The sequence below is a fragment of the Peromyscus maniculatus genome, chromosome 1 (genome assembly GCF_049852395.1).
Source record: "Peromyscus maniculatus bairdii isolate BWxNUB_F1_BW_parent chromosome 1, HU_Pman_BW_mat_3.1, whole genome shotgun sequence".
Classification (NCBI taxonomy): Eukaryota; Metazoa; Chordata; class Mammalia; order Rodentia; family Cricetidae; genus Peromyscus; species Peromyscus maniculatus.
In genome coordinates, this window is record NC_134852.1 from 152,068,640 (window position 1) to 152,092,341 (window position 23,702).

General features: G+C 51.3%; 1 protein-coding gene across 2 annotated transcripts in view; it reads left to right on the plus strand.

Moving 5' to 3' along the window:
- Positions 1-10,169, plus strand: part of Muc2 (mucin 2, oligomeric mucus/gel-forming) — a 31,949-nt gene extending 21,780 nt beyond the window's left edge. For both annotated transcript variants that reach the window (XM_076555276.1, XM_076555273.1), the window contains 19 exons: positions 52-330; positions 947-1,218; positions 1,539-1,713; positions 2,182-2,429; positions 3,038-3,221; positions 3,505-3,721; positions 4,468-4,646; positions 4,845-4,914; positions 5,044-5,141; positions 5,280-5,311; positions 6,551-6,728; positions 7,043-7,147; positions 7,352-7,392; positions 7,512-7,634; positions 7,904-8,002; positions 8,647-8,775; positions 8,941-8,980; positions 9,413-9,539; positions 9,803-10,169. In XM_076555276.1, coding sequence (XP_076411391.1) covers positions 52-330; positions 947-1,218; positions 1,539-1,713; positions 2,182-2,429; positions 3,038-3,221; positions 3,505-3,721; positions 4,468-4,646; positions 4,845-4,914; positions 5,044-5,141; positions 5,280-5,311; positions 6,551-6,728; positions 7,043-7,147; positions 7,352-7,392; positions 7,512-7,634; positions 7,904-8,002; positions 8,647-8,775; positions 8,941-8,980; positions 9,413-9,539; positions 9,803-10,013 — 2,807 coding nt within the window. In that variant the 3' untranslated portion in view covers positions 10,014-10,169. The remainder of the gene's footprint in view (positions 1-51; positions 331-946; positions 1,219-1,538; positions 1,714-2,181; positions 2,430-3,037; positions 3,222-3,504; positions 3,722-4,467; positions 4,647-4,844; positions 4,915-5,043; positions 5,142-5,279; positions 5,312-6,550; positions 6,729-7,042; positions 7,148-7,351; positions 7,393-7,511; positions 7,635-7,903; positions 8,003-8,646; positions 8,776-8,940; positions 8,981-9,412; positions 9,540-9,802) is intronic.
- Positions 10,170-23,702: the final 13,533 nt, after the last annotated feature.

Consider the following 23,702-nt stretch of genomic DNA (forward strand, 5'->3'; position numbering starts at 1 on the left):
AGCATGTGAGATGAACGGTGCCATCGGTCCACAATGTAACTGTTCTTACAGGTGTGTCTACCTCCTCAAAGACCACAACAGTGCCAACTTCAACCACCACCAGACCACCCTCCACATCCACCCCTACATCCCCCACTGTGCCAGTGTCTACCATGGAAACCGTCACCCAGACAAGGCTCTCATCAACCACACCAACTACTTTGGAGACCACCAGGACCTCCTCTTTGGGGACAGTCTCAGTCTCCCCAATCACCTCTCCCAGCACTGCCTGGACCAGCACTGCCACCTTGGTTACCTGCTGTGTTTTGGATGGAACATTCTATGGCCCAGGTATCCATGGTGTTCATTTCTAATGTTCACAAAGCTCAAGCTGGTCCTGTTCTTTCCAATGAGTAGAACCAGGGTCAGATCTCAACATGGAGCTTCCTCAGGAAGCTGGATGCTGGTCATGGGCAGATGCTTTTGTGGTCAGCTTTACCTTGCTGGGAACATGAACCAGAAGTCAAGGCTCTTCCAAGTTCAGGAGAACAAATAGGGGTGGTCTTAGTCTGTTTTCTGTTATAACAAAATACTTGAGGCCAGGTGATTTATAAATAATAGACAGTCATTCAGCTGACAGTTTTGGAGTTAGGAAGTACAGGAACATGGCACTGGCACCTGATGAGTTCCTAATTCTGCATCAAAACATGATGCAGGTATCAGGTGTTGAGGTGGCACAAATGTGCCAGCTCTGGTCTCTCTTCCTCTTCTTGTAATGCCACTAATGCCATGCTAGGGGGCTCACCTTCATACCTCATTTAAGCCTGGTCATCTCCCCTAGGGACCCTCCCCCAGTACAGTAAGTCCCTCCCCATGGCCTCCAAGGAGTCTATCAGTGTGTTCTAGTGTCCAGCTATGCCTTTGGAAGGTGTAAAGACTACATTCTTCTCTTTCCTTCTCTTCTTAGGTGAACTGGTCTACAACAATACCCTTGGGGACACGTGTTATTATGTGAACTGCTCTTTGGATTGCACAGTCCAGTTCTTCAATTGGTCCTGTCCATCTACTCCCTCAACTTCTACACCCTCAACGCCTCTGACGACCACACCTTCCACACCATCTACCACGTCTTCAAAGTCGACACCCTCCACGCCAAAATCCACAACATCCAAGTCAACAACCAGCACTCCAACCACAACCCCCATCTTTGAGTGCCAAGACTTTGATCCTCCTAGACAGGTCAGTGGACAGTATGTGGCTTGTTACCCTGGCACTGAACAGGTCCACATCCAGGCACCCACCATCTGATTGACACGCTTCCTCATTGTTCAAGATGCCCGTATCCCCACACCCTGTACCTTCTCCAGTAGAACTGATGCTTTCCCAAACATCATGGGCACAGGGTCTGCTGGCCCTCTCTCTTTTCACCATATCCAGCCTTTCTTGTTCTTATCCTAGCTTCCCTCAGCTCCATCCCTGAGCGGGTTCTATCCTCCTGTGTAGACTGGAGGAGCTAAGCTAGGCTGCCTGCTAACTGTTCCACACCCTCCATCCTGCAGGTGAATGAGACCTGGTGGCTGTGTAACTGTACCATGGCCATTTGCAAGTATGACAACGTAGTAGAGATTGTGGAAAAGGAGTGCAACCCCCCACCCATGCCCACCTGTTCCAATGGCCTCAAGCCTGTGCGCGTCACTGATCCTGATGGCTGCTGCTGGCACTGGGAGTGTGACTGTAAGGCCCTTAGTTATCCGGGGATACACCTGCCACGGCCCTTTCTTCTTTGGTCCCAGTGGCTGCAGGGCCAGCCTCTGGGGACAGACCTTGATTGCTAAGTGCCTGCTGTAGGCTGTGCATACAGTCTTAGGGACTTCTCAATACCCTTTATGTCTCCCCCGGTAGGAGCTTGGGTAGGTAGAAGCCTTGACTGGTGGGGCAGAGGCACCTTTCTGAGCAAGGATGCTTCTGAGGTTAGGAATGACCTTCTGGCTCTAAAGTAAGGTCTCACCCTGCAGAAGAGGGGGTGTCTCTGGACCAACTGGGAAGATGTTTTTAAAAGATTTTAGTGGCTCAGCCTAGGGACCAGGTTTTTCAGATTCCTTTAGTTACTGCTGGCTTTTCAGCCTATCCCTTGAATCCTGACCATGTTTGATTCCAGTGGTTCTGGCTTGGTGACATCAACTTACAGAGCTTCTTCCACAGGCTACTGTACCGGCTGGGGAGACCCGCACTTTGTCACCTTCGATGGGCTCTACTACAGTTACCAGGGTAACTGTACCTACGTGCTGGTGGAGGAGATTATCTCCAATGTGGACAACTTTGGGGTCTATATTGACAACTACCATTGCGATGTCAATGACCAAGTGTCCTGCCCCCGCACACTAATTGTGCGCCATGAGACCCAGGAAGTGCAAATCAAGACTGTGCACATGATGCCCATTGAGGTGCAGGTATGTGGCTGGGGCTGGCTGGGCATCCACAGTGTGTCTCTCATGGCCTTATACTGTAGGCCCCAGGCAACAGAGGACCAAGCTGCAGGTCCATTGGACCAGCCTGGAGCCATGGCACATGTAGGGCCTCCTTGGTGTCATGTCAGCCCTTCTCATGGGCTCTCTAAGTGAGCACAGACACTCCCTCTCTGAGGATATGTGAACAGGAAGTGACTGTGTCTAGCCGAGTCTTCTCTATCCTCTGGGGTTATTGGGGATGGTGACTGAAACATCTGAGGAGCCCTGAGGCATCATGGTGCCTCAGATTCTCTGGGAAGAGCCTTCTTTGGCTTCTCCTGGGATGAGCTGGGACAAAAGTCTGCCCCAGTGTGGTGGAAAGGAAGCAAGAAGGGAAGAGAAAGAGGTGAGGGACAGGAAAAGATCCCCTTTTAGATAGGGGTAGAGATATCCCAGGTGCTCTCCCAAGGTGCTACTTGGCCTCTTTGATCAGCTATGTGGCTTCCAGAGGACAATGGTGGGACAGGACAGAGCAGGGCAGGCCTCTGGCCGGTGGCAGGCTCTTGCTCCTGTCTCTGAGGCCCTCCCTGACTTGGACATGTTGACCACAGGTGCAGGTGAACAAGCAGGTAGTGGCTCTGCCCTACAAGAAGTATGGGCTGCAGGTATACGAATCTGGCATCAACTTTATGGTGGACATCCCCGAGCTGGGTGCCCAGATCTCCTACAACGGTCTGTCTTTCTCCATCCGGCTGCCCTACCGCATGTTTGGCAACAACACAAAGGGCCAGTGTGGTGAGTCGCCCAGCCGTTTTCCTTGGAGGGCAAGACTGGGTGTGTGGGCACCTGTCGCCTAGCTGTGGGTTCTCTGCTCCTCTGTGGACGGGCCCTGTGGCAATGTCTTGTGTTTGGTCCCTGTGAGAAGCCAGCAGATGCTGGCTTGGCTTTGACTTTTCCCTCTTGCCTGACCAGTGGGACACAGGGAACCTGGACCGGAGAAGGAGAGCCCCCAGGGCTTGACCTGAGTCTGATAGTGTGGTCTTGGTGCTGGCTTGATGGGTGCTTTCTCTGTCTATAGGCACCTGCACCAACAATACTGCAGATGACTGTATCCTCCCCAGCGGGGAGATCATCTCCGACTGCGAAGTTGCAGCTGACCAGTGGTTGGTGATTGACCCCTCCAAGCCACAATGTCCTCACAATGACTTCACCACCAAGCGCCCAGCCATCACGACAGCAGGGCTCTTGCCCAAGAACTGCACTGCGTCTCCTATCTGCCAGCTCATCAAGGACAGGTGACCTGTGGGGAGTGGAGGCAAGAGGGTCAGGACAAGCCTAGGCTATTGAGATCTTGTCTTAGAAAAAAAAAAAAAAAGCAGGATCTCAAGAGGTCTCGTCTTTCTATTGTCCCTGCTGTCTCCCAAGTAGGCAGAGCAGCCTGAGCAGCCCCTGTGTGGGCCTGGAAGAGCTGGGGTATCACTGTGGATGGGTGTTGGGTCACAGGGGGCCCCAGGACTTGGCTTCTGTTTTCCCAGGACCTAGCTATCTTCTCTGACATCCCGCACCCCAGCACTTTTCTTTGCTCTCAGACATCTCTCACCTCATGGCCAGCTGCAGGCTCAGGGAAGCTGGAGACCCTGGGCAGATCAGCTGACCAGAGGACATGAGCATATCAGGGGGGCAGGTGTGAGCTTGGACACAGGTCAGGAACCCCTAAATCTGGCAGCCACAGGAGGACATTCCCTGTCCCTGGGAGGTGTTTGAAGTCAAAGCTAGGTGATTCTCCGCCAGGATTGTTGGAAGGGGACATCCTGACAACCAGGGACCATTCAGGTGTGCAGAGTACGTCTCTATACGCCTGATGGCACAGGCACCTGTCCTTCCTTTTCTAGAAGCCAGAACTTTCTGTCTTCTGTTGCTGTAGCCATCGTGCCTCTTTGGCGGGTGCCTCTGAGCAGGTTCCAGGAGGGAAGGGAGGCCTGGGAAGCATGTGACGAGGCCGGGGTGCTGACCAGAGTGTGACCCCTCTCTCCCTGCGTAGCCTGTTTTCCGAGTGCCATCCTTTCGTGCCTCCCAAGCACTACTATGAAGCCTGCCTGTTTGATAGCTGCTTTGTGCCTGGCTCTGGTATGGAGTGTGCCAGTGTACAGGCCTACGCAGCCCTCTGTGCCAAGGAAGGTGCCTGCATTGACTGGCGGAACCATACCCAGGGGGCCTGCTGTAAGTACCACTCATCTCTCTCCATGTGCTCCCCGGTGCTGGGGACCTGTGGGTCGGCAAGGGAACTGGGCAGCTCCCCATCCTCTGCTGGCATGGGGTGAGGTCCTGTGTGGGAAGGGATGGGTAGCTCTGTCACTGCAGGGAGGGGCAACCTTCCCTCTCTGGATACGACCTTCCTGATCTTGTACCCCTCTGCAGCTGTGGAGTGTCCATCTCACAGGGTGTACCAGGCCTGTGGCCCTGCAGAAGAACCCACTTGCCAGTCCAGGTATGCCGCCTGAAGACTCGTGCTGGTTCCCTAGTCCTGCTCCTGCAGTCCAGTCAGCTTTAGCCCCGCCCCCGAGCTGAGCCGCAGCCTGTCACTCCTTCCTTCTGAGCCTGTGTCTTGCCATTCCAGCCCCTCCCAGAATTCCACACTCTTGGTGGAAGGCTGCTTCTGTCCTGAAGGCACCACCAAGTTTGCCCCTGGCTATGACGTCTGTGTGAAGACTTGTGGTATGTCTCCTACCTCTGCTGCCTCCCTCCTGTTTCCTCTGTGTCTACAGAGGCAGGGGCAGGAAGCACATCCCAGTTCCTATAATGCCTATAATGCCATGACAGTGTTAACAGAGTTTGTCTCCTCTCTCTTCCTAGGCTGTGTGGGACCCGACTATGTCCCCAGAGAGGTAAGTTCTCCCCTGTGCTGGGGTAATTCTCCCTAAAATCCTGAGCTCTGGGGAATGAGTGGGGTGAAGTGATATGACAGCCTGGGAGTCCAAAGACTGAGTCATGAGCCATGTAAGTCCTGGGTGAGATTCACTCACTCACCCATCTGTCCATCAGTCCATTACCTTGAGCTGTCTGTCATCCATTTAACCATCTGCTATCATCCATTTATCTACCCACCCATCTATCTACTCACCTATCCATTACCTGTCCAACCACCCATCAATCTATCCAATACCTATCCATGATCCTTTCATCTATCCAAACTATCCATCTTACATCCATCTATTAGCCATCCATGTTATCACCCACTCATTCATCTATCTTTCATCTCATCTATCACCCATTTGTTATCCATTCATCCATCCATCCAACCAACCATCATCCACCTATCCATATTCACTAGCTTATCCTTTCTTCATCCATCCATTCTCCATTCATTCATTCATCATTCACCTACCTATTCCACATCCATCAGTCTATCCAGCCACCCATCCATCTGAACCATTCATCCTCCATCTACCCATCTGCTATCTATTCATTCAACCACCCTTCTATCATCTATCTATCTATCTATCTATCTATCTATCTATCTATCTATCTATCTATCTATCTATCTATCTATCCTTCATTCATTCATCTACTTACCCACCCTCGACCTATCCATCATCCACCCATTCATCTATCTATCCATTATCCACCAATCTAAAAACCTACCCATCACCCATCCATCCTTTACCCAAGCACCCACTCATCTATCATCTATCCATCCATCTATCCATCCAACTACCTACATACTATTCATCCATGCAACCAACCACCAATCCATCATCCATCCATCCTTCTATCTTTCCAGTCATCAACTCATCCATCAGGCCATCCATTCATCTATCCATCCATCCACTCACCAGTCATATACTCTGACTAAATGTGAGATATGTATGGTGTGTCGTTGCATACCAGGAGGATGTTGGTGGGTGCTGATGAGCAAGTCATATCTGTGTGATATCAGTGACCTTGAATGAACAGCTGCTGGCCTGTCCCTAAATCTTCCCTATGAGCTCAGAGATGGTGGGGGATATGGCTTTCTCACTTGACCCCTCATCTGGCTACCTGCTCTAGCTCTTTTCTCCCCGGTTAGCCATGGAAGTGCCATAGTAGGGCTAGCCTGGTGTTAATCTGATCTTTCCTCTTTGCAGTTTGGAGAGCACTTTGAGTTTGACTGCAAGGAGTGTGTTTGCCTAGAGGGTGGAAGTGGCATTGTCTGCCAGGCCAAGAAATGTGCTGGGGAGACCCAGACCACATGCGAGGAGGATGGCACCTACCTTGTCGAGGAGGTCAACCCAGATGACAAGTGCTGCAACATTACTTCATGCAGTAAGGACACCCCTGGGGCACGGGAGCCGTTCTCAGACCCCTGGGGCCATGTCCTGCTGGGGCTCCTAGTGTAACCAAGCTTGCCTGTTGTAGGTGAGGCTTTCTGCCATTTCCTCACCGGTGAGCTCAGGTTACACTCACTTGAGAGGGCAGTGGCAGCGGCTGTTGGATCAGACCAGGAGCTCCTGCTCCTAAGTACTTCCAGTACTGGTCTTAGTGGGCTCCACAGGGGCCTGGACCCATGCTATGCAGTGGGAAGTGGTGTTCTGCCGGTGTGATCCATCCTGGTCACCACACTCTTGCTCTGCCTTCAGAATGCGACCCCAAATTGTGCAAAGCAGAACGCCCCTCATGCTTGCTGGGATTCGAAGCGAAGAGCCAGCATGTGCCTGGAAAGTGCTGCCCGGTTTACTCCTGTGGTAAGTGAGGCCAGCCAGGCAAGAGAAGGCCACAGGCAGGGCAGGCTGTGAACAAGGCGTCAGTGGAGGGAGCATGCTTTCTCCTTGTGCTTCTTTAACATGGCTTTGGCTGGGTATCCACCCAGACCTAAGCCTACTTAGATGTGTGTGGGAGGCTGAGGCTCAGGATGGCCTCTGATGGCTTTTCCCACTCTTTCTTCCAAGAACCCAAGGGTGTGTGTGTGCACCAGAACGCTGAATACCAGGTGAGTTCTGAACTGGGAGGGGACAGGGAGGATGGTGGCACTGTCTGTCTCCTGACAATGGAGTATGCATGGGTGATGGTGTGTGCGGCTCCCTTACTTACTTCTGCCTGCTCCTGCAGCCTGGATCTCCGGTGCATTCCACCAAGTGCCAGGACTGTGTATGCACCGACACCATGGACAACGACACTCAGGTCAACATCATCTCCTGTACCCATGTGCCCTGCAACATCTCCTGCAGCTCCGTAAGTGCGGCTCCTTGCTTCTCTCCCTCTTCCTGCCTCGGTTTACCCTCTTCCTGTCTTCTAAGAGGCCACGGTTCCATGTTCATTTCCATGATTTGCCTTCAATTTTTTTTTAAACAAAACCTCTTCCTTGCCAAATGGTGCCTCCCACCATAGTACTTGTTCCATGTGTAGCCTCCCCGCAGGTGAGGTATTCCAGCGATCCCAGGACCTGCTTGGTTGCAGGGACAAGTCTTTGATCTCAACCTTGTCCTCTCCTGTGTCCACAGGGCTTTGAACTTGTGGAGGTCCCCGGGGAGTGCTGCAGGAAGTGCCAACAGACCCACTGCATCATCGAGGGGCCCAACCAGCAGTACCTCATCCTGAAGGTGTGTGTTCACAGGCAATGACCAGTGCTCCAGGCTCCCCCCCCCCCCCACCCCGTGAGCTTGTCAGTCACTGGCCTGGAGTCATCCCAGGTCCCACATGGCTTGGTATGAGTGACCATATTTGGGTGGCTAAAAACAACATGTATGGCTATTCCACTTCTGGAGCTCTGAAATCCAGGATTAAGGCTAGCAGAAGCTGTGAGGAGTCCTTCCTGCCTCCTCTTCTTCGGACTTCAGGCGACACTGGTTGTGTTTGCATCATCTCCGACTTGGTCTCCATGTAGCAGCCTCTCTTCTATCTGAGCCCATGTCTCCTCTTACAAGGATGCTCATCCCTGGAGTTAGGACCATCTTGGCGTAGGATGACCTCATCTCCAGATTCTTTCCTTGAGATTTTCAAAGACCCTTTCCCTGTTCAGAGTCACTTCCTAGTTCACAGGCTAGACCTAGGTTAGAGATTTTTGTGGTTTGCAACCACAAGCAGGTAAGTTCCTGTCTCCAAGACTCTTATGGGTGTCACTTGCCCAGTGACTCTGGACCTAGGGCCAGCCTCCTGTCTGTGAAGCTGTACCCCCCACATCTTCCTGGGCTGGCCTCTGGAGGGGCACTCGCTTAACCTCGTTCTAACTGTGTTGTGTCCACAGCCTGGAGACATAGAGAAAAACCCCAACGACAAGTGTACCTTCTTCAGCTGCATAAAAATCAACAACCAGCTCATCTCCTCTGTCTCCAACATCACCTGCCCAGACTTCAACCCCAGTGATTGTGTTCCGGTGAGTGGGACCCCTATGGCACTGGCCATGTGTGCTCTGCCTGATGTGCCAGCTGCCTGGTTTCTGGGAGGCTTGTTCCATACCCTCCTATGGGACAGCTCTCATGGACCCCACTCACCTGCTGGGGGTGCTCTGGGCTTCCTCCTCATTCCTCTTTCCCTTCAGGGTTCCATCACGTACATGCCTAACGGCTGCTGTCAGACATGTGAGTACAGCTGGAGATGGGTAGGGGGGTGGGCGGGCTTCACCAGAACCTTGGGCAGGAAGACGCAAGGGCAGAGCGCTTCAGGACTCCTGTTCCTGCTGTGTCTCCTTCGCTTGTGTGGATGTATAAGGATGTGAGTCCCTTTCCAGGAAGGGGCTTGGTGGAACCCGGCTGCAAGCTGGAGCTCATTTCCTGAAAGAGCAGTGAGACTGGGAGTTAAGGACTAGGCATGCTTGGAAAAAGGAGAGGAAACAGTACAATAGGGGGAGAGGGGAGGGAAGGGGAGAGGGGGAAGAGGAGGAGGAAGAGGAGGGAGGGAGGAGGGGGGAAGGAGGGAGGGAGAGAGAGAGAGAGAGAGAGAGAGAGAGAGAGAGAGAGAGAGAGAGAGAGAGAGAGTCCTGACCGCCCCTACACTCGCGTCTCCTTCCACAGGCATCCCTAAAAACCACACCGCAGCCCCTTGCTCCACCACCCCTGTCATGAAGGAGATTTCTCACAATGGCTGCACCAAGAACGTCTCCATGAACTACTGTTCCGGCTCCTGCGGGACCTTTGCCATGTGAGTCCCAGGCTGCAAGCGGGAGATGGAGGGTGGAGGAGCTCAAGGACAGAAGCAGCTTTCCACCAAGAGTGTGGGATTCTGGGAGGAGCTGGAATGGCCAGGCACAGGCTCAGAAGGAAGGGGTAACATAGGTTAGGGCTCAGCTCGGGGCGGGGGCTAAAGCTGACTGGACTGCAGGAGCAGGACTAGGGAGCCAGTGAGGGAGGCTGCTGATGCTGTTCCCAGGGAGCTGGCACTCATTCTGCCCTTCATGTCCCCAGGTACTCCACCCATTTCCAGGATCTGGATCACAAATGTTCTTGCTGCAAGGAAGAAAGGACCAGCCAGCGCCAGGTGACCCTGGAATGTCCAGACGGCAGTGAGCTGAGCCATACCTACACACACATTGAGAGCTGTCTGTGCCAGGATACCGTCTGTGGGCTCCCGCAGCGAGTCCGGCGTTCCAGTCCCCGATTTCTGGGAAGGAAGTGAATGGGTTCTACTGTACACATCCCTTCCCATCCTGTGCCATCCTGCTGACTCTCTGAGCTTCCTCCACTTCTAGCTTGGCTTCTTCTCTGCAGATATTTATTTTCAGAGTTTCTGTTCCATTCTTTGCTTTCTGATAATAAACTCAGGCATAGCCACTCTGGTCGTGTGGTGTAAGTTGGTTGTGCTGGCCACTGTGTGGATGGCTTCTGGGAATTGGGCGGGGCTTGATGGTTTGGAGAGGGTTCCTCAGGGACCCCCGGGGTCCAGCTACTGGTTTTTGCACACCAGACACAATGTGACCCTGCCCCCTGTATTGCTTTCCCTTGGGCTCTGGGCTCTGTCCGTTCAGAGTACTGGCTGAGCAAAGTCTTGTATATTCCTTTCCAGGGTTTCCCACTATGGGTGAGACTTTTGTCCACATGCTCTGGGGACAGTGTGTGTTCAGGTGTGAGTGCACAGGTGTGCATGCACATAAGTGTATTTCCATGGGTTTGTGCCTATGGAGTATGTGTGTGTGTCACTGAAGAGGCCTCGGGTCACAGACAGGGGGGCAGGGCACTGGCTTCTGCCGCAACTGAAAGAAAAACAATGGTAACTTTGTGGACTGTATTGTTTAGGTCTGCGTCACTGTGATAAATATACCCAACTAGAAGCAGTGTCAAGGAAGGAAGGTTTATTTGGCTCAGGATTTTGAGGGGTCAGCCCAAGATTGCTTGACCCCATGCATTTAAAAAGAACACCAAAGAAGCAGCAACATGTGGCAGAGACAAACTGTTCACAGCATGGTTGGCCAGAACCTGACTGAGCAGGTCTGGAAAAGGCCAGGGGCAATATCCTGCAAGGACTCAGCCCCTTGTCACTGTTAGCCAGGTCTCACCCTCCATTGAGTCTCCCCAAATAACACTCTTACCTTGGAATCTGTGAGCCTTTTTTGGGGGGTGGGGTAGGGGGTGGGAATACTCCATACACCAACTATAACAAGTCTCCTCAAAGACTGCTGTCAAACCCCATGGACCTACCAGCATATGCTTGTGTGGTCCTTTGAAAACATGTCAATTCCCTTAGCTTGCTCTTGTATTGGTTCAAACATGGTGTGTGTGTGTGTGTGTGTGTGTGTGTGCGTGTGCGCGCACACACTGCGTATGAAACCCTCTCTCTTACCCAGAGTCTCTATAATCATGAATAAGGTTTAATCTCAAAATCTAAAGATTAATATTTAAAAGAAAACTTTCTAACGTGTATTAGCCAGGATGGACTCTGTCTGCCGCAATGACAAAAACTGCCAAGTATCAGAGGCTTACAACAGCATGAGGCCTGTTTCCCTCATGTTTCCTGCTTGCTGCTTGGCTGTCATCCTACTGCATGCCTCAGCTGCCTAGAACCTGAGGGGACAGGGCAGCTCTCATCTCCAAGGTCTCTTCTGTTGTGGTGGCTAAAGCCAGCTCAGGAGTCTTCCCAGAATCCATCCTTCAGGTTCAGCTCAGCAAATACTTTGGATGCTGGGATTGTAATACTACAATTGAGCAGCTGGGGGAGCCAGAGACACTTGGTGGCTGTCCAGTGATGGCTCTTGGATGGATGCAAGAGAAAATGCAAATGGTCCCCCTTTGGGAAGAGGTGTGTGTGTGTGTGTGTGTGTGTGTGTGTGTGTGTGTGTGTGTGTGTGTGTGTGTGTGTGTGTGTGTGTGTTTTCACATAGAGACTAGAAGGGAGTATTGAATCTCCTGGAGCTGGAGTTACAGGCAGTTATATGTATGTATTTGTGTTGTGTCTATGTGTGTGCACACGTATGTTGGTGCACTTAGAGGGCAGTGGTCAACCTTGGGTACCATTCTTTTTTCTAAATTTATTTTTAAATTTTTTTTTTCATTTTACATACCAATCCCAGTTCCCCCTTTCTCTCCCTTTTCCCCGTCCTCCCCCTCCCCCTATTCCACCCACCATCCACTCCTCAGAGAGGGTAAGGCCTCCTGCGGGAAGTCAACTAAGTCTGGCATACTAAGTTGAGGCAGGACCAAGCCCCTTCCCCCTAGGGAATGTGCTCCAAAAAGCCATTTCATGCACCTGGGATAAGTCCTGGTTCCACTGCCAAGGGCTCCCCAAACAGATCTAGTTACGCAACTGTCATTGGGTGCCATTCTTTAGGTGCTGTTCACCTTGTTTTTGAGACAGAGTCTCTGCTGAACTTGGGGTGTACTGATTAGGCTGGGCTAGCTGGCCAGCAAGCTGCAGGGATCTCCTGTCTTTTCCTCTCCAGCTGTGTGCACATGTTTTCTGGGGATTAAATATAGATCTTCATGCTTTATCTACTAGTACCTTACTGACTGAGCCATCTCTCCAAGGTTGCTGGTGTCTATGAGTTTCTACAAATGCAAACCAATACATAATACTTGAATATTTGCAAATGCAATAAACAAAACATTTGAGGTCCGGTAAGATCATTTGGGTTAAAGACAACATGCCACCAAGCCTGTAAACCTGAGTTCAATCACATAGGGAAGGAGAGGACTGATTTCAGGAGTTGTCCTCTAACCTTGACACGTGTGTTGTGGCACACACGCACTCCCCCCCCCCCCATAAACAAGCAAACAAATGAATGTGATAAACACTTGAGAAGCACTAGATTCAGGATTATGGTTTTATCTGTGAAGGGACTGAGAGGGGGCAACTCTGACTGTACTGTCGTATTCCCTCGGGGAAGGACATTTGAAAGCAAAACTTGCTACATGCTAACTTGATGGGTCATGGGGTCGCTCTTGCTGTTCTTTGTCCTTAATGTTTAAAGTCACTCATCATAAAAACAACTGGGGCACCAGAGAATGTGTACTGGGTCACCAGCAGGGGGAGCCAGAGAGTGTTACAGGGCCACCAGCAGGGGGAGCCAGAGAGTGTGTACAGGGCCACCAGCAGGGGATCCTGAGGCCACATGGTCTTGAGCTACTTGCTTTTTTTTCTCTGCTTGACCAGGTCTTGTCACTCTGGTTCTTCTGCCCCTGTGACAACTCCTCCACGGCCTGGGCTATGTAGACTGAGTCTAACATCAATGGTCAGAAACCAGAGCTGCGTAGGACCTGTGTGAAGGGAATGGGCTCTGAAAACTTCCCAGTGCTGGCAGACCATGGAGAGAACCGCAGAATGTACAGAAGGAATGGTGTGCAGTCAGATCCAGTCTGCAGGATTCTGTCAGTCACACTAGCAGTCCACCCTCTTTCTGAGCCCTGGAGAGGAGCCAGGTTTGTCCTGAGACCCCAAACCCTTTCTCTGCTTTGGCTCTTGTCCGCGTTGGGCTGAATCGTGTGTACTGTGGAAAAGCCATGCATCGAAGCCTTAGCTTCTAACACCTCTGAGTGACTGCTTAGAAAGAGAGTCCTTTTCTTTGGGATTTATTTATTTTTTATTTTATGTGTATGAGTGTTTTGCCTGTGTATGTATGTGCACTCTTTTGTGTGCCTGGTGCCCTAAGAAGTCAGAAGAGGACATTGGATGCCCAGAACTTGTTGTTGTCTGTTTTTTTATTCTTACTGTTTGGGGGCCTGCCACACAACTCCCAAATAAATGCACACAGTTACTTATAAATGTCCAGCCATAGCTTGGCTTATTTCTAGCACATTTTTCTCAACTTAAATTATCCCATCTACCTTTTGCCTCTGGGCTTTTTTCCTTTCCTTGCTTCTGTAATCTTACTTTCATGCTTACTCATTGGCTGCCCCCCCCTTTTCACTCCTTGGTCTCTTCTTCTCTAGCCCTCTTTTTCTCCTATTTATTCTCTCTGCCTGCCAGACCCGCCTGTCCTTTCTCCTGCCTTGCTATTGGCTGTTCAGCTCTTTATTAGACCAATCAGGTATTTTAAACAGGCAAAGTAACACAGCTTCACAGAGTTAAACAAATGCAACATGAAGAAATGCAACACATCTTTGCATCATTAAACAAATGTTCCACAGCATTAACAAATGTATCCCATCTTAAATTAATTTTCTACAACAAGAACTAGAGTTACAGATGGTTGTGAGCCACCATGTGTGTGATGGAACTGAACCCCTGATCCTCTGCAAGAACAAGTGCTCTTAACCATTGAGCCATTTATTATTCATCCTCTGAAGACATGGTATTTAAAAAGATGATTAAATCACAATGAGATCATTAGGGTGGGGCCTAACCTAATTGGCTATGGATTAAGAGGCGTTCAGGACATGGACACACAGTATGACCACATGAGGACACTGTAAGCCAAGGAAAGAAGCCTCAGGAAGAGCCAGCCTTGTGACTGCACCCTGGCTGGTGCTTTGCCACAGTGTCCTGAGCTGATGACGCTCACACACTCAACTATTCCACAGCAGGCAACCCGGGTGCATGGAGCATGGCCCCTAAGCAGTCATGGAGATGTCTAGCTGATGCCATCAGCATTTCTATAGGGGAACTGTATCCTTGAGGAGCTAGAAGGGGCACCAGGAGTGGTCTTTAGTAGGGGACTGTTTCCAGAGCTTATCCTGAAGGTGAAATACTCAGTCTTCACTGCCTTCTCAGTGACAGTGTCCAGGGGGTTGTCACAGATGTAAGACTGGATGATGAATCAGCAACCCATGAGACCTTGGCAATGGGCTAGAAGATGGAAAGGACTGCCTGGCCACCCTGGCTCATGGGCCCCTATTATTACTCCCAAGCCTCCATGGTCCTTGAAACCCTGAATGTGTTGTGAAAGTTATTCTACTGTTCATAGCTTTAGATTAGTCCTTGGTCTTTGGGACATCCAGCTAGCTCAGGATGCTCTTCCTCTCTCCCACCTTGCAGATGGGGTTGTGATCAGGACCTTGCCCACCTCATGAATCTAGGGGTCATTTCACTGTCTCAAGCCCAAAGCCAAGTCTGACCCTGGCCTGTCTTGGCATGCAGGCCCTTTCCACACAGCCTCTTTCTCTCCATAGGCTTATCTAACATGGCCCAACAAGAGAGCTTCCATTGCCCATTGTTGAAAGGTGTCCTTTTGGTGGAAAGCCTGGTGGCATCCTCTCATCTCAGGGCCTGTGACCAGTACTCAAAATGCGGCTTATCAAGACTTGATGGTTTCCTGGGTCAGTGAGTCATCTAATTGTCTTCGCACTTCCTGTGCAGAGGAGGGTGGCTCCTACTAGCCCAGGGATGCAGATACTGGCTTGGCTGTTATTCTGCACCTGTGGTCTTTGCTCTCCAACTTTAGAGGTCTCCAGGGAGCTACAGGGCTCCAAGGTCATCTGACTCCTTGGTCCTGGGCTCTGTGGTTTGCTCCCAGGCTAAGGCAGTTATAACCAGGGCCCTTCCTTCACTGCTGACTCCACTGACCTAGCTTCAGCCTCAGGGTAGAGGGACAGGGACAATGTTGGTCAGTGTCCACAAGCACAGTGCCTCTGACAATTGCTCCTTCACAGGAGCTGAGGCAGGCTCTGCACGTGGACACTGGGAACTGCAGTCACAGGATGAATGTGTGGCCAGTCCTGCAGGAGGGCACCTGAGACCAGTTTAGGCCAGGTTAACAGAGGAAAGATAGAGCCTTCCTTCTGGCCTATCTGGTTGGCCATGGTGGCCTTCCTGTCTTGCACTGGGCACTGCTGGATACACTGACCCTACACTGGCCTCTCTGCTAATGTGTCATGGCTTCAGCTTAGAGGGGCTTTCATTTCACAGAAAGCCCTAGGGAAATTTGCATCATGACCTAGTCAGCCACCCTATACTACCCAGACTGTCCCCACTCTGTCAGGACAGAGGGCCCCAGTGCAAACTCAACTTGAGTCTGCTTGCAGGGGCTGCACTGTGGCTCTCCTTTATGATGAGATCCTTCCCCGATGAGACCAGGTCATGGGTGGCAGGCAGAGGCACATACTGTACTGGACATCAGCATTCCACAGAGGCTCCTGTCCATGAGGCCAGGGCCTAAATAGAACCCACCCAAAACAACAGAACTCAGCCAAACTACAGGACCTCACAGCTCTGGCTAGGTGCAGGTGCGCGCGTGTGTGTGTGTGTGTGTGTGTGTGTGTATGTGTGTGTGTGTGTGTGTGTGTGTGTGTGTGTGTGTGTGTGTGTAGGGGTCGTGGGCCATGCTCCAGGCCACAGAAGTTTACCTAAGAACAGAGAGGGCTTCCTGAGTGATAAGCTGGGTCAGAGTCCAAAGGGAGTACCCAGGGTACCTGGTTCACTCTTGGAACCCATAAGTCCCTCTTCTGGGGCTGTTCATGCTCTTCTGACTTGAGAGGAGTGAGGCCATCATGTACTACCATGTGGCCAAGCCAAGGAAGTGCTAACTCCACAGAGGACCATGTGGTTGTGCTATCCAGACCCCCGGTGGTACCCTTGCACACAGAGCGGGTGGAGAGTCTCAAGGGCTGGATGTGGGTCCCAGGAGCAGCAGCCAAAGAAGTCTGGGGATAGCACATTGCTTTCTTCCCTTGAAAGAAGTGTTCCAAGCCCTTTGACCACTTTTACTGTCTCTGAGAAGCTGATGCGTCAGGAGTTCTGGTTTCAGCTCCCCCAGGTCTCCCTCTTCTGACCAAATGGCAACAGGTTGTGGAGACATATTTTCTATTTTGCCTTCAACATGTCTGCAAGCTGATTTTGGAATGCTAGTATCAATTTCTTTTCTTTCAGTACGTGAAGAACATTGCCCCTTGTCTCCCCTGGCCATAGAGACCCCGAGTTGGTCATGTTGATAGGTCTCTGTGGTGGTTAGCTTCAACTGTCAACTAAACAACGTAGAATCACCTGAGAGAAGAGTTTTCATGAGGGATTATCTAAATTTGATTGGCCTGTGGGCATGTCTGTGGGTGGTTGTCTTAACGGATGTGGGAAGATTCAGCCACCGTGGGCAGCACCATTCCCTAGGCAGGGCCTTGATCAGGAAGTGTATGAGTGAGGAAATGGAGCTGAGCACAAGCAAGCAAGTGAGCACACGTGGATTCATGACTCTTGACTGCATATGGGATAGGACCAGCTGTTTGAAGTTCCTGCCTTGATTTTCTCAATTGTGAACTGTAACTTGAGATTATAAGCTGAAATGAACCATTTTATTCCCTCAGTTGCTTTTTGTCAGGGTATTTTTTTTTTTAAATCACAGTAACAGAAATGAAGTTACGGCAATCTCTCTGAGTTGAATTGAGCCCAGTAATTTACAGGTACATCGCCTGGTGAGTGTCCACACAGGTACACATGTGTGACCGGCTCCTGGAGAGACCCAGAACATTCCCACACCCAGACTCCTGCTGAAGTCACCCTGGTTCTTTTCCTTTTGTATATTTCCTGTTTTCTGAATCTTAAGTGTAGGCCCCTTTGGGATCAACTTTGCTTGGGAACTGTGCACATGGTGACCTTTAGAAGCCCTGCCACTTCTTGTTGTTGCTGGTAGCATCACATTGTACGCCTGTACCAAGGTTATTTATTCTTTCAACTGTTGATATTTTTGTTATACCCACTGTGACACTCAAACTATTTCCTTTCCCCACATTCATATGTTGGTGGGGGAATCCTCAGGGCCTCAGAATGTGACTGTATTTGGAGACAGATCTTTATGGAGGTCAACATATTAAAATAAGGCCAGGAGGTTGAGTCCTAACCCAGTTTGTCTGTGCATTGACTTTTTGTTGTTGTTGTTGTTGACTTGACACAAGATAGAGTCATCTGAGATGAGGGAACCTCAACTGAGAAAATGCCTCCATAAGATCAGATGTATGCAAGCCTGTGGAGTGTTTTCTTAATTAATGATTGATTTGGGAGGACCCAGACCATTATGGGTGATGCCACCCCTGGGTAGGTAGTCTTGGGATGTGTAAGAAAGCAGGCTGAGTAAGCCATGAACAAGCCAGTAAGCATTCTTCCATGGCCTCTGCATCTGCTCCTGCCTCCAGGTTCCTGCCTTGAGTTCCTCCCCTTACTTCCCTGGACTACAAGCTGTAAACTGAAAAAACCCCTTTCTTCCTGAGTTGCTTTTGGCCATGGTCATAATAGGAACCCTAAGACAGACTGGCATCTTCATAAAAAGGGAAATAACACAGTCATGTTCAAGGAGAGTGCCATGGGAAGAGGAAGGCAGAGGACAGTTATGTTTCCATGACAAGGATGGCTAGCAGCCACAAGAGCTGGAATAGGCTGAACATACTCCCTCACAGCCTGGGAAGGACCAGCCCCACCCATCTGGAGTTCAGGCTCCTGCCTGCCACCTGAGAGCACCAATTTCTAAGGTTGAAGGCATGGGTCTGAGGCACCATGTCTCATGGCCCTGGCAGATAGACAGTTCTTGGTTGTGATGGTCATGGTGGCTATAACGTCTACATATGTGGTTTGAGTGGATTGAACTGCTTCCTCAAAGAACTCGGGAGTGAGGAGTAGGGTCCTATGTAGGCCAAATGCTTTCATGAACAGCTGTGCCCACACATTTGTACACATAGAATGCCGTCTGGACTGCTGGTAGGAGCCCTCTCCTGGCTCCTGAGTCTCAGTGTGGTGTCAAGCATGGGTGTCTCTCTTCTGCTTACCTTTCTGAACCCCTCATTGGAGCCCTTTTGCCCTTAATTATGGGAAAACTACCTCCACTATGACTTTAATACTCCACTAAGACTGGACAATGTAGAACTGTGGTAAAATGCAATGGAAGTTCCCATTGCCACCGTTTGGGGAAAGCCGTGTTGTGTGGGGCCAACATGTCCTTCCTAGAACCCTGCTCATCTTGCAGAACTCCGGGAGAGACACAGTTCTCTCGATTGCTTCTTCCTGCTGCGCTCTGCCATTATGTTGGTGTGAGTGGTGGGGGTCAGCTGCCATGTCTTGGTCTATATCTCTCTGTCTCCTTTTTCTTTGACTTGGTCTGTCTGCTTCTGTGTCTCTATGCCGCTCTTTGTTTTTACGTCTTTCTCTCTCTCTTTCCTTTTGTCTCTCTGTCTCTGGATCCTCACCACTCTCTCTGACTCTATGTGTCTCATTTGTGTCTGTCCCTGTGTCTGTCTGTCTCTCTGTGCTACTCTGCCTCCATGTCTCCCTAGCTTTCTGTCTCTGTGTCGGTCTGTCTCTGTGTCCCTCTTCTCTGTACCTCCCTGTATCCCTGTCTCTGTTTTCTGTGTTTTTGTCTCTTTCACTGTGTCTGTCTGTCTGTCTGTCTCTGTACCTCTGTTTGTGCATTCCTGGAGCTTGTCTTACTCCACACCACTCCTTCCTAAAGTGTAGGCATGGTGGGGGGCCAAGGGTGTTCTTCGGTGGTTTTTTTTTCCATAGACGAAGAAGCCCTTCGACCCCCACCATGGAGGGACAGAGTCTCACTAGGCCTAGTCTCAGGCTCCAGGACTCAGCTTCCTTGAGGAACCCCTAATTGTGTAGGACAGCACAGCTACTGAGTTGTGGGGGTTTCCTGCCTTCCCTCCTTATATGATCCTGAACCCCAGACCATTCTGGAGCCCTGGAGTGGGCTTCAGGCTGAAAGCTGCAGGCTCTGGCCTCTGCAAACCACAGCAGCTCAATAGCTCTGGCTCTCATGGTGCCAGAGGCCTCCAGCATGGCCCTAGGGTCTCAAGACCCTTCTCTCCTAGGTACAGACAGGTTTAGTCTTCCTTCTCTGTCCATCTAAGGCTGACAGAGAGTATGGTAAGGCCAAGGAGCCAGTCTTTTTAACTTTGGGGAGTTAAGTCCCTTGACAATTTCAGCCAGGCTCCTGGTGTGGGAGCCTACCCAGGATTGTCAGTCATCAACCTCCTGCAGGATTCTGTGGGTCCCTTGGGAGTCAGAGCCAGACAACCTCTCCTCTGATCACACAGGGCCTTGAGTGCTTGCATTTCTGGGTGAGGCTCACTGTAGGCTCTGCTAACTTCTCTGGCCTCTCAGATGCAGGGGCTGCCAGGGTGGAAATCAGTTGTCAGCCATCTCACACTACTATCTACACTGAGCCACAGAAAAGACAAACAGTCTGAGTCACATTCAAGGGAGCCACCAGGGTGATACCCACATGGCCAGCAAGGAGTCCGCCATCTTTGGGTTGTCTTAGTGCCGTGTCCTCTTCTGACTGGTGGGTAGAATTGTGGGGATGGGCAGGTTGCCAGATGTGCCACAGGGCCCCTTCAATGCCAAGTGTGCATAGTGGGAGACCAAGCCCAGCTGACTCTTGTTCTTGCCTTGCGAGGGAATAGCCTAGACAAGATCTGTGTTTGTGGATTTTTAGGGCATAGGTCAGTGTCGCCAGCCTATTCCTTATCTTTAATGGGGAACTTCATGGGGAACTCCCCTCCCAGGCTAACCCCAGATCAGTCCAAACAGCCTAACCACTCACCTCTGGCCAGTGGGTCTGACAGCAAGATAAGGATGTGTGGTGGCTGAGGGGCAAGGGTTCCAGTCTGCAATTGTCACTGGTCTTGATCAGAGTCCTCTTGCCTCCCTAGGTGGGCAGGCCTGGTGATGCAGGGGCCTGAAGGATCAGGAAGGGCTTTCTGGACTGCCCTCAGGTCTGGGGCAGACCTTGCCAGGAAAGCAGAGGGTTGGTATTGGAGGAAGGGGGTAGTGAAAAGGTTCATGGGAAGAGGAAGGTGGGCATCAGGGGGAGGGCACTGGCTGTCCAGCTGAGCTAGGCCAGATGAAGGGCCAATTAGTGAAGTGGAAGTGGGGGCATGTTTCTGGGAGAATCTTCAGAGGCTGAGAGAAGGTGGGTGGGATTTTTGAGTGTGTGTATGGCAGGGGCAGGGGGTGGCAGGAGAAGAGGCCTAGACACCTGGAACCTTTGAAAGGCCCTGCTGAGTAGCACTCAGGGGACCTGTCAGTAGGTGAAAGATACTGTGGGTCCAGCCTTGTTTCTAGAGGGCTAGAATCCTGACACATGGAGGCTTGCTGGGTCATTGGAGCTTCCAGGGAATGGAGGATCACCCCGCCCCCCCCCACCATGCCGAGCATCTAGTGGTGATGGCACCATTACACATGGCTTAATTAAAACTGGACAAATCTTACAGCTAAAGAAGGCAGCTGGTCTAGCCCTGAGTACAGACCCGGTACATCCGTGTGGCCTTACCCCAGTGTTTGTGAGGATCTCCCCTCCTTTCTTGGCTGCCCCAGTCCCTAGAATTCTGGCACTTTCCCTTTAAGCCATGTGCTGACACTGTCTGGTTCTGAGAGTCCTTTCCGAACTGAAGAGTGACAGTGTCCCTCAGTGCTAGCTCCTAGCTGCTCTGCCAGGCTAGGAGAGGGTCTGTGTCACCAGACGTGGATGTAACTCAGTGGAGAATGAAGGGCAGCATGGGAGAGGACTGGGTTCCAGGCTTAAGGAGCCCTGAAGTGTATGTGAGTCTGGGGGCCCCACAGCAGGGTCACATACTCCAGACCTGCACTGTGATTTCAGGTCCTTGGTTGGGGCCTGGCCTGGCTCTCCAGAGTCCTATCTTCAGGTTGTGACTCTGCTCCTGTTGGGCTGTGAATGTGGAGTACATACCTTGGTAGCTTGAATTAACGGTGTGGCAGCCACATAGGGTGACAGGTGGCAAGGTGTGAGTGGACCAACAGCCTGGGGATTTATGGGTATTTATGGCATCCACACTGAATTCCCACCCACCCAGGTATGCTGTGTGGTGTAAGAGGCTGTGGGAGCACCGTGAGCCTTAGAGGAGTATTGTGGGGGCTGTGAGACCACTGTGGGCCAATTACAAACCCTCAGCTCACACAGCCTTGGACATGGCCCCAGCCAGAACTCCAGAGTAAGGGGTCAGGCTCTTCCCCCAAGGAGGATCCTGTCTATGGCCCAGGACCTGTTCCTGCTTGGGTGTCTCAGCTGCTTCGTATTTCCTGCTCTCCACACTTGGCCGCCTTCTCTTACACTGTGGTGGACACAGTTATGCCCTCCACCTCCCCGAGCCAGACAGATTCCCCTCCACCCTCCACTTCCTCCTCACACTCCTCACCTTGTGTGCTCTCTAGATTTGCTGGCCAGCCCCTCCTGTGAACTGAGACCTGGTTCACCTCTCATACTTGTATCCTACCCCACCCCCAACTCCAGGCATAGTCCTAACACTGCAGCATGTCTTAGGGTCAGGCAGATGTTAATGATACCAGGATGTCCCCAGGCAGTCAAGCAGAGCCACCCAGTCTCTAGTCCAGGACACAGCTGAGGATGATCCTGTCTGGTCCACGCTCTCTAGCCCGAGGGTGGGGACCATTGTCTTCCCAGGCTTTGACTGGCATTGCTAAGAGACTGTGAGTGTGAGTACTTTCTCTCTTTCCTGGGCCCAGAAGAGGCCTTAGACTCCCCAGAGAGGCTGGGTAAGGAGCTGGAGTTGTGTCCCGGAGTTCACTTCAAGAAGGTATCAGATTAAGGAGGCTTCATGGGAGTCCTGGTGTCCTTTCTGAGGGTGTCCTTCAGTGTGGGTCTTGTAATGTCCTCTGCCATCCCCTTCCCTTCCCTCTTGGCCTGAAGTGGGGTCAGGGGCTGAGCATGGCTGCAGAGTCATCTGGTCCACTCGGTGGCAGGTGTTGTTCTTGTTCTGAGACCTTGCTCCGAGCCAGTTTGTCCTTTGTCTGAGGAATAGACTCCCCACCCAATGCTGGTTCCCATGCCTCAAGAAAAGATAAACCCACAGTTTGTTTTCTGAAGGAGGAGGGTGGCAGGAGAAGATATTTTCTATGAATAAAAGTGTCTTTTGCTAGTATGCATGCCAAGGTACATGGCTCATAGGCCCTGGAACCTGGCTGGGCTGTAGCCCATGACTCAGGCTTCCCTAGGGAACCTGGAACCACCCATCTCAGCCGGAAGAAATCCTAGGCTAGCCCCAACAGTAGCCCTACACCTTCACTATCCACAGGGTGTCTTCCAAGTACCCGATGACCCGCTAACAACCACCAGTGGTGGCCCGGGCTAGTCTTCCCCCAGGTGCCCCATGTAAAGCTGTTCAGACAGGCTTGAACAGACCGAACTTCCCACAATGAATGAGCCTTGCAGGGGGACAGTGGCCAGTGGCCCAAGGTCATGGCTTGGTCAATATTGGCTGAGTCACAGGAGGAATGACTAGTTCAAATCTCTGCCAGCTGCACGTGTGTCCACCGCAGGCCCACAGAAAGGCCCCAGGCTCCTTATTCAAGTGTCCTCAGGTTGAGTCCTGTGGTGAAGAGTGGGCTGGGCCCGTAAGTCTCAGGAACCCTGTCTCGTTCCCTCGCCCTCTCCTTCCCCTTCTCCCCTTTCCATCAGGTCTTTACTGGTCTTTCAGTGGTAAGCACATTTGACACGATGTCAGGCAGGGGGATGATACTTCGTCGTCTGTCTCCTCACTCAATCCCTCCACACCTTTGTACATCGGACATTTTTATCCTGTGCTGACTGTGAGTGGCCAGTACCACTATAGCCCAAATCCAGCCTCGGTTTCCACAGGGGACACACAGGGGAGCTTTGTGGATGAATATGTGACAGTCACACAGCTGTGTGAATGTACTCAGTGCCACAGATTGTGCACTTAACATGCTCACAAGGGTGTATTTCGTACTCTGTATTTCACCACATTACAGAACATGATATTAGAATAAAAAAGGGGGGGCAGGGAAGCAGCTTCCCACTGTACCCATGTCTAAGTGCACACTCCGGTGGTATAAATCCCATTCACACTGTTGTACAACTGTCACCATCATCCACTTCCAGAACTTTCCATTTTTTTTTTAAAAGTTGAAATCCTGTTCCTGTCAAGCATGGATTCCCCAGCACCCAACACCCTTGTT